Here is a 10292-nt window from a genome sequence, read left to right as displayed (position 1 = left end):
CATCTTGAAGACCTCACCATAAATTCAGCAAGAAATTGAACTTATTTAGCTAAAAAGTGGAACAATGAAAGGAATTTTGTTTTGTTCCTTAGCCAAATAAACACAAATTTTTCCAATATTTATGGGATTTCATGCCTCCCCATATTGCTCAAATTCCAACTCAAATTTGTCAGTCATGATCATTATTGGATTCTCACCCTTTGTAAAGCGATGGCAAAAAGAAGATGCTTCAAATATGAACATTTTTAATTCCAAAATGGCCAAACAACTCAAGGGCCCCCCTCTTATGGAAGCTTTCTCTAGTCCCCATGCATTTTGATCGCTTCTTAAACCCAACTAGAACTTGTTTCTATTGTGGGGTTATTCGAGCTCCAATGGAGGTTTTTAGATACCTGTTCTTCAATGTTCTTGTGTTCTTCCTTCTTTGTGTAGCGGCATCCGCCACCGATCGTTACACCGAAGCACTTTTCACCTTGAAATCTGAATTTCTCGATGATTTTGGCAGTTTGAGCGATTGGATTATACCTTATAAACAAAACCCATCTGGGAAAATCCATGGCTGTTCTTGGTCAGGAATCAAATGCGACAAGAATTCCACCATTGTTATCGGAATCAACCTCTCGATGAAGAAGCTTGGTGGGGCGATTTCCGGTGAGCAGTTTCATGTTTTTAAAGAACTCGTTGATCTTAACCTAAGCCATAACTATTTTTCTGGGAAACTCCCAATTGGTATCTTCAATCTCACTAATCTAAGAAGCTTGGATATCAGTAGAAACAATTTTTCTGGTCATTTTCCTGTTGGGATATCTGTTCTTGAAAATTTGGTTGTTCTTGATGCTTTTAGCAATAGTTTTTCTGGGTCATTACCTGTTGATCTTCCTGAGCTTGAACATTTAAAGTTCCTCAACTTAGCTGGTAGCTACTTCAATGGATCAATCCCTTCAGAATATGGCTCTTTCAAAAGCCTTGAGTTCATCCATCTTGCAGGGAACTTCCTTACTGGAAACATACCCCCTGAATTGGGTAAGCTCAAAACAGTGACCCACATGGAAATTGGCTACAATAATTACCATGGAAGGCTCCCATGGGAGCTTGGCAACATGAGTAGCCTTCAATATCTAGACATTGCTGGTGGGTATCTATCTGGTTCAATTCCTAAAGAGCTTGGTAATCTAACAAAACTTGAATCTCTGTTCCTCTTTAGAAACCAGTTTTCTGGGTTCTTGCCTGATGAACTAAGCCAAATCTCTTCTCTGGTTAGCTTAGATCTCTCTGATAATCATATTTCTGGGCCAATTCCTGAAAGTTTCTCAGAGTTCAAGAATCTTAAACTGCTTAGTCTTATGTATAATGAAATGTCTGGCTCTGTTCCAATGGGTATTGCAGAGCTTCCTTCATTGGAGACTCTTTTTATATGGAACAATCAGTTCTCTGGGCCACTTCCAAGCAATTTGGGTAGCAATAGAAGGCTTAAATGGGTGGATGTGTCCACAAACAAGTTTGTGGGTGATATCCCTGTTGATATCTGTTTAGGAGGTGTTCTTTTTAAGTTGATACTCTTTTCAAATAAGTTTAGTGGTGGCGTTTCCCCTTCTCTTTCGAATTGTTCGTCGCTCGTTCGATTGCGGTTAGAGGATAACTCGTTTTCGGGTGATATCTCTCTGAAATTTAGTCGTCTTCCTCGTATCTCATACGTCGATCTCTCTCGGAACAAGTTTAGTGGAGGGATTCCTTTAGATATAAGCAAAGGATTCGACCTTCAATACGTTAATATCTCTCATAACCCAGAGCTTGGAGGTGTTGTTCCTACAGAGATATGGACATTACCTCTTCTTCAAAACTTTTCAGCTTCTGATTGTGGCATAAGAGGAAGCCTTCCTAAGTTTCATCTCTGTAAATCCATTTCTACTATTGAATTGAGTGATAATAATCTATCTGGAGATGTCCCGGAAAGCGTTGTAAGTTGCCAGGCTCTTGTGCGGATGGATTTGTCGTTCAACAATCTCTCGGGTCGTATACCGGAAGAACTTGCACGTCTTCCTTCTATTAGCATCATTGATCTATCCCATAATGGTTTCAATGGATCGATACCTGATAAGTTCCGGGATTCGTTGAGCTTGGTTCTACTAAATGTCTCTTCTAATGATATCTCTGGTTCCATCCCGGAAAACGACGTGTTTCGGTTAATGGGAAGGAGTGCATTTGCTGGAAATCCTAAGCTGTGTGGAGCACCTTTGAGGCCATGTTCGGGTTCATTGGCAATGTTGGGAAGTAAAGGGACGGGGAAGCTTATACTCGTCCTGATACTATGTGCAGGTCTTGCTATAATCACGACGATATCGATTGCATGGATTTTCATCTTTCGACGACGAAGCAAAGGAAAATGGAAGATGGTGTCGTTCTCTGGACTTCCTCCATTCACAGCTAATGATATTCTTAGAAGCTTTGACGCTACGGAGTCGAAGGAAGCGATATTGCCATTGTCTGCTTCGATATTCAAAGCAGTTCTGCCGACTGGGATCACGGTGTCGATAAAGAAGATAGACTGGGAAGCGAAACGAATGAGGACGATGTCGGATTTCATAACTCGATTAGGTAGTACGAGGCACGAGAATCTGGTTAGATTGCTCGGATTCTGCTACAACAAACAGATGGTTTATCTTTTATATGATTACTTTCCCAATGGAAATCTAGCAGAGAAAATTGCTATCACAAGGGAATGGTCAACTAAGCTCAATCTAGTAATAGCTATAGCAAGAGGACTACACTTTCTTCACCATGACTGTTATCCTGCAATCCCACATGGAGACTTGAGGTCGAGTAACGTCATATTCGACGAAAATATGGAACCCCATCTAGCGGAATTCGGGCTCCGGTTTCTACAACAGATTAACGAAGGTATATGCTGAAACCATACATGTTTCTTCGCTACATATGTACCGATTGAAGTTGTTCTGATTTGTTCTCGTCTTGTACAGGTGAATTCAATAGTGCAACGGAGGAGGAGCTGTGGATGGATGTTCGTAGTTTCGGGGAGATCGTCCTGGAAATTCTAAGCAACGGTCGGTTGACAACCGCGGGATCGAGCACACAGAACAAGGCGAGTGATCTTCTGTTAAGAGAAATATACAAAGAAAATGGGATTAGCTGTGCAGATTCATCACAGGAAGAGATAAGGCAGGTGCTTGGTGTAGCTTTGCAATGCAGTAGGAGCAGGCCATCCAACAGGCCATCCATGGAAGATGTGTTGAAGCTGTTATCAGATATAAAACCACAGGTAAAATAGTAAAATTTTGAACCAAGTTCTTACTCTTGGCTTCATTTTTACCCCTCCAAAATAGTATAAATTGTAGTTTTGTAAGTAGTAATTTTATAGTACTAGTGGTTTGGATGTATACTATTTATATTAAAGTCGGTCTATTCTATAAATGCTCGGTTTTCTGCTACCTGGGTTCGATTAGTTAAAGCATGTTAAAGCCTAGAAGTTCGAGTTTTCTCCTCCCATGTTGCGGGTGGGAAGGGAACGAAACATTCCTTATAAGGATGTGGAAACCTCTTCCTAGTAGATGCATTTTAAAACTGTGAGGCTGACGACGATACAAGGGCCAAAGTAGAAATATCTGCTAGTGGTGGGTTTGAGTTGTTACAAATTGTATCAGAGCCAGACACTGAGCTGTGTTTACGAGGATGCTGGCCCCTAGGGGGTGGATTGTGAGGTCTTGCATCAGTTGGAGAGGGGAATGAAACATTCTTTATAAGGGTGTGGAAACCTCTTGACGTGTTTTATAACCGTGAGGCTGATGACGATACGTAATCGGCAAAAGTGGACAATATCCGCTAGCGGTAGCTTTGAGTTGTGCATATGTATTGTTGAACTAAGAAAAAAAATCTATCTTTATTATCTTAATAGCGTGTGAATTTGATTTCGGGGTGTTGAAGTACGAAGAAATATGTATATGTAGTTGTTCCACTCTGAAAATTGATTAGCAGTGAATGAGTGAGAACAGAGAGCGGTTTAAATCTTCTTTCACATATGATAGATGCTTTTCTTTTTTCTTGTTCCGCTCAATCCTTATAGCTAAGAATCCGACTATTCCGTTACGATACTCGATACAACTTACAAGAATGATCTTTATCTTTTAAATCCAACATTACTGTGCTACTGTTGGTTCGGTTCCTATATTTTTATTCAAACACTAAATTAATAAAAATACTCTTAAACTCTCCACTTTGTCTAAAAAGTACCATTACCATTACTACATGGTTTTAAAAATATTTTTACTTTTAATAATATTTTAAAAAAATATCTTTAAAATTTAAAATATTCATTAATTCCCTTCCAACATTTTTTAAAAAATTAAAAAATATGAGCTTTTGTATAATTTAATTTATTATACCTCCTATGAAAATTATTTCATTTTTATTTTTGAAAATTAAATTCAGTAAATAAAATAAGCCTTTCAATAACTATATATATATATATTAGGCTTAGTTTATGAATATATATATAGAAACTAAATAATAATAATAATAATAAAACAACGAAAACTTGGAATAGTATTTAGAAACAACGAAGAAGTGGACAAAGCCACGCGCATAATAAGGCGCGTGGTTTACGATAAGTCAAGTAGCCCATTTTCCCGCCAAGTTCTTTCTTCCCGCCAAAACTGCCCCTCATAAGCCTTCGCCTCCATTGCCAAGCATAGAACAAGAAATCTCAAAGCTCAGTCGGGAGAGAAGGGCTTCATTGTTCTTAGAGGAAAAACCCTGATCTACACCCAGAGATGTCGGGCTGGGATGAAGGAGGAATCTACTACAGCGATCAAGCGCAGTCCCTCGGCGACGGAACTGGCTTCGGCCGCAGCGGAGTTGTCGACGAGAAGGCCACTCATCACTCGGTTCTTCGCAAATTCAAGGAGTTCATCCGTGGATTTGAAGTGGAAAAGAATGTTTTCCCCTACAGAGAAAGCCTTCTCCACAACCCGAAATTTCTTCGCGTTGATATGGAGGACGTTCACGCTTTTGACTCCGATCTTCCGGCCAAGCTTCGATCTGCCCCTGCCGATTTCTTGCCATTGGTATGGTGATGATATTGGATATAGTTGTTGATAATCGCCCGTTAGGGTTTATATGATTTTTTTTTTCTTTTTTGCTATTTCCCTCGTTTGGCAGTTTGAGACTGCTGCAGCGGAGGTTTTAATGAATCTGAAGACGAAGGTGGCTGGTGAAACTGGAGAAATGGTGGAGCCCGTGCCTGGGGATGTTCAAATTCTGCTAACGTCGAAGGAGGATCCTGTCTCGATGCGGTCACTTGGGGTTAGTCAATTTTTTTTCAATTTGTTGAATTGAAACGAAACTAGAGATAGAAAGAAGAGATAAAAATGGAAACTTCTTCAATTAAAGGCTAATTTGTACTGGTGTTCGTCGGACCTGAATATTTCTGCATTCATGGGCAGGCTCAATACATTTCAAAACTTATTAAAATATCTGGAATCACTATAGCTGCGTCAAGGACCAAGGCAAAGGCAACGTATGTGACCTTATTGTGCAAAAACTGTAGAAGTACATTAAGAGTTCCGTGTCGGCCAGGACTTGGAGGGGCAATTGTCCCTCGATCATGTAACCATATGCCCCAGGTTCACCCCTTGTTATCATTTTCTTTAAATTAGTTGGATTTTGAAAGTTTTAACTTACAATTTGACCAGCTTTGATATTCATGTAGGCCGGAGAAGAACCATGCCCACTAGATCCTTGGATTGTGGTTCCTGATAAGAGCATGTATGTTGATCAACAGACTTTAAAACTGCAGGAAAACCCAGAAGTAAGGATTTGATTTAATGAATTATGGAGAATATTAGTTTTCCATGTAGCTTATGTGCAGCAAGTAATGTTGTTTCTTCTGAATGTGAAGGATGTCCCAACTGGGGAACTTCCTAGGAACATGCTTCTATCAGTAGATCGACATCTTGTTCAAACAATTGTTCCAGGCACTAGATTGACCATCATGGGGATATACAGTATCTTTCAAGCTGCCAATTCTGCCGCATCGTGAGAACCATCATTCTTTGATTATGTTATCAGTGTCTTTTCTACTGTCTTTCTCACAATGACTTATGTTTCTCAACCTAACTTTGCAGCCACAAAGGAGCAGTTGCAATCAGGCAGCCTTATATCAGGGTTGTAGGCATTGAAGAAACTAATGAAGCTAACTCTCGTGGCCCTGCATCTTTCACAACAGAAGATGTAAGTGGTGCAATCGCCTCTAAAAATTTATTGAATTCTACCATCTTCTACACGATGTTAGTGCTAATAAATAACATGTGGGGTGATATTATGTTTAAGATGGCACACTAGTACAATGGAATGCATAGTTAGTTGGTTTACCATCGAATGACTGTTTAATTTTGCCATTCGTTTATATCAGAATAGCTCTTGAATTTGTCTTTAGCGAGGTTCCCCATATGCTTGATAGATATCCTCAAAGTTGCATGTCGACAGCCCTTTCAGTTTATCCACGTCTGATTAGTTTCCATGAGGCAAGTCTCATTTTTCTAATGGGTAAACATGGTGGAAAAATTTGCAGATAGAAGAGTTCAAAAAATTTGCAGCAGAGCCTGATGTCTATAAAGCCATTTGTTCAAAGATTGCCCCCTCTATATTTGGTCATGAAGATGTGAAGAAGGCAGTGGCTTGTCTTCTATTTGGAGGATCTAGGAAGGTTTGTCATGGTCTATGATGTTTATCTTCAATTATTTATTAGTTTGTATTGATGCTTAATCTTTCCAACGAGCAGAATTTGCCTGATGGGGTTAAGTTAAGAGGTGACATTAATGTATTACTCTTGGGGGACCCCTCTACAGCTAAATCCCAGGTTAGTTGCTTCATGAGATTATGGCTAATATAATATACAACTCATGAAATGCTACTGTAATTTTTCTTTGTTGTAGACCATATTTCCTTGTGTTGATATAAATCGTCAAATTTCCCTTCCCAGTTTCTCAAGTTTGTTGAGAAGACAGCTCCAGTTGCTGTTTATACCTCTGGAAAAGGTTCATCGGCTGCTGGTCTTACAGCTTCAGTGATACGGGATAGCAGCTCCGTGAGTGCTCAATTTTATTTTGCTTTGTGAACAAGTATTGGTTTAAAGTCTGGTTTTGCATTGTTTCCTAAAAGCATTTTCAATCAAATGAAGTTCTCTTCTTCCTTAATGGTCAAAAAGTTTTCTGATTTTTTCACTTGGTTGTGCAATCCAGCGAGAGTTTTATCTTGAAGGAGGTGCAATGGTTTTGGCTGATGGAGGTGTTGTCTGCATTGATGAGTTTGACAAAATGAGATCAGAGGATAGGTAAACCCAAAGAGATTTTAGTTATATTTATCGAAGTTCCGTATTTAATTTTTCAAATCTTCATTTTGCTATTAGAGTTGCTATTCATGAAGCCATGGAACAACAGACAATATCCATTGCCAAAGCAGGAATAACAACGGTTCTTAATTCCAGAACCTCAGTGCTTGCAGCTGCTAATCCTCCGTCAGGACGTTATGATGATCTTAAGGTCTTTATCCATATCATTTTTACAATTGCCCATTTTTAAATTTCTTAATGGCCTAGCTTAATATGCTATGTGTTCGTTCATCTGCATCGCAGACGGCACAGGATAACATTGATTTGCAAACGACAATTCTCTCCAGATTTGATTTAATTTTCATCGTAAAAGATATAAGGATGTACAGTCAAGATAAGGTAACTGTAAAGCTTGCTCTTCTATTTCAACTCAAAATGCCTTTTTTCACCTTTTGTGTTGGGCTTGGGCTTGTCTCTATTTTCTTTAGTTTCAATGTGAACTCAAGAAACGACCATATAACTGGAGTGTTTGGCACAATAGGTTGTCAATTTTATCTCTTAGAATGTATTATTAGTTATTATTTAGTTTCATTAAGATTAGAATAGAAACTGATTATAGGTTGGTTTTGTCTTGAAACATCTGAGTTATAGTGTTAGGCTGCCCTGTGCTAATGGCAGTGGCTTACTAACTGCAGATTATAGCAAGCCACATTATAAAAGTTCATGCATCTGCTGATGCCAATTTGGGTGAAAATAGAGCTTCTAAAGAAGAGAATTGGCTAAAGAGGTGAGGGAAGTTATAAAGAGGAATTAGTCATGTACTTTATTTTGCTTGCTTTTATAAACCTCGTGGTTGCTCAACTGTCTGGATTGCAATTTTGGCAGGTATCTTCAATATTGCCGATCTCATTGTCATCCCCGTTTGTCAGAATCTGCGTCCACAATGCTGCAGAATAATTATGTTAAAATCAGACAGGTATGCTTGTGTATGGAAGATATTTTATTTTTTAAATTGGATTTGCTCACGAACTTAAGCTCTGAATGCTTAATCTCTTTTGCAGGACATGAGACAACAAGCAAATGAAACAGGGGAAGCTGCTGCAATTCCGATCACAGTTAGGCAGCTGGAAGCTATAGTCAGGTTAAGCGAGGCACTTGCAAAAATGAAGTTGTAAGTATCTTAAATACCAACCTTTTCATCTGTCTTGCCCTTTTCCTATTTAAGAACAAATTCTGATCGACATTACAGAGAGCTTGTTGTACCAAATTGTATTAGTTGATTTTGTGTCACCTTCTCATAGCGTTAATGAGGATTTTTTGATTCATGGATTTAAGAAAAGCTTGTAATAGCATGTTGTAAGTAAACCCTTCAGTAAGATGCTCAAAATTCTTAGTTTATTCATAAGTGCTGTAGTTTATAATTGAATTATTATAGATCTGTAATGTTTTGGCTGGTTAACTATAATTGTTCGTAAATTTCACAGCACTGATAACTGAAAGTAGGTTTTAGTTGTGAAGTAAATTCTATAAACTGGTTTCAGAATTTGCATTTGGCTTTGGAAACTAAGAAACCAAAAGCTTAGAACTGATTCTCTAAACCAAGTGCCATTTTTCATTCTTAGCATTATTTCAACTATACTTACTAGAATTGTTAAGATCTGTTACTAGAAAGTTTGTACAAATTAAAAAGTGATCGGTATGTTATATGTTTTCTTCTTTTTACCCAATTTACCCCGCTCCCAGTGTTGTCACTCTTTAAATCTTTGTATTGACTAAATGATCAGGTCCCATGTTGCCACTGAAGAAAATGTGCAGGAAGCTATTAGACTTTTTACTGTGTCCACGATGGATGCAGCACGCTCTGGGATTCATCAGCAAGTAAATCTAACTCCTGAAATGGCTAATGAAATAAAGGTTTGTCTAGTGCTACAACCAAAATTCGGAATCTCATTTCCTCGTAGTAGTTTCGCCAGCTATTCTAATTTCTTGTAATCTCCCCCATAAACAGCAAGCAGAAACACAGATAAAGAGAAGAATAGGAATTGGCAACCACATATCTGAGAGAAGACTGATTGATGAGCTCACCAAAATGGGGATGAACGAGTCAATTGTAAGCCCCTCTGAACCCAAAAAGCTTCTCCATTCTTAGCATTCATTACTTGCATAAGATAAAAAAGTGATGAAGTATTATTACAAGGATAGGTACAATGAAAAAGTTATATTGTGAGAATAGTCAAAGTATGTGCAAGCTGATCTTGTCACTCTTGAATTTGAATAAAGAAAGAAACTTATATATTTATCATCATTTAAACGTTTTCATGTTTCAGTTCGAACATCTGATTATGTTATGAATGTTATGGACAGGTGAGAAGAGCCCTGATTATTATGCACCAGAGAGATGAAGTTGAATATAAAAGAGAGAGGCGTGTCATTTTCCGCAAGGCATGATCATGATAAGTTAAGTCAAGTCCCCTTCTTATTGTGCCCTTGCACTGACATGAATGATAGGTATACTGCTGACCTCCATATGTATTTGTAGCAAATGTTATTTGTTAACCAGAAACATCAGTAAAGTTGCATTTTCATCTTCTCTCGTCCCCATTATAAAGGAAGCACCTTCAGAGAGAGAATTGTATTGTTATCACTGTGTTGGAACTGGTGAAGACACTACACATTTACATTTAAGGATGACGATGGTCTACTTTCTGTGCTGCCTCAGTTATTGTTATTGCTATTTGTCTTTGTTCAAAGGTGGCAGGCACCTCTACTGTTTTTTTCATGGGAATGTAGTCAAGTGTTCCTTCTACTTTTTGTGCTCCCTCAATAATTAACATCAGCCCCGAGTTCCCTGAGCTCGAGTGCGTGACAAATAGTCTCAACACTCACAGTCGTGGAGGATCCAATAGGGACAGCATGTAACAGCTCAAGCCCACCGCTAGCAAATATTGTC

The 10292-nt window shown here is 38.6% G+C and overlaps 2 protein-coding genes across 3 annotated transcripts; both read left to right on the top strand.

The window, feature by feature from the left end:
• The first annotated feature begins 239 nt into the window (after positions 1 to 239).
• LOC111444322 (leucine-rich repeat receptor-like protein kinase TDR) lies at positions 240 to 3446 on the top strand. 2 transcript variants are annotated; one of them, XM_023082380.1, is made up of 2 exons: positions 240 to 2906; positions 2958 to 3446. In XM_023082380.1, the coding sequence occupies exons 1-2, from the start codon at positions 309 to 311 to the stop codon at positions 3054 to 3056; spliced, it is 2697 nt and encodes an 898-aa protein (XP_022938148.1). In that variant the 5' UTR covers positions 240 to 308; the 3' UTR covers positions 3057 to 3446. The 2 variants fall into 2 exon arrangements, with proteins under 2 accessions (XP_022938148.1, XP_022938147.1); XM_023082379.1 differs by having other exon boundaries at positions 259 to 2898; positions 2979 to 3446.
• A 1243-nt stretch (positions 3447 to 4689) lies between these two features.
• LOC111444328 (DNA replication licensing factor MCM5) lies at positions 4690 to 10054 on the top strand. Its single transcript, XM_023082388.1, has 18 exons — positions 4690 to 5078; positions 5173 to 5316; positions 5457 to 5636; positions 5723 to 5821; positions 5912 to 6048; positions 6138 to 6243; positions 6584 to 6718; positions 6794 to 6871; positions 6995 to 7099; positions 7254 to 7345; positions 7421 to 7553; positions 7646 to 7741; positions 8038 to 8129; positions 8228 to 8318; positions 8404 to 8513; positions 9127 to 9256; positions 9351 to 9452; positions 9707 to 10054. The coding sequence occupies exons 1-18, from the start codon at positions 4785 to 4787 to the stop codon at positions 9788 to 9790; spliced, it is 2208 nt and encodes a 735-aa protein (XP_022938156.1). The 5' UTR covers positions 4690 to 4784; the 3' UTR covers positions 9791 to 10054.
• The last annotated feature ends 238 nt before the right edge of the window (positions 10055 to 10292 follow it).

The sequence above is a fragment of the Cucurbita moschata genome, unplaced genomic scaffold, assembly GCF_002738365.1.
Source record: "Cucurbita moschata cultivar Rifu unplaced genomic scaffold, Cmos_1.0 Cmo_Scf00006, whole genome shotgun sequence".
In the NCBI taxonomy this organism is placed as follows: domain Eukaryota; kingdom Viridiplantae; phylum Streptophyta; class Magnoliopsida; order Cucurbitales; family Cucurbitaceae; genus Cucurbita; species Cucurbita moschata.
Note: the sequence above shows the minus strand (reverse complement) of the source record. Positions and strands in the feature narration are given on the sequence as shown.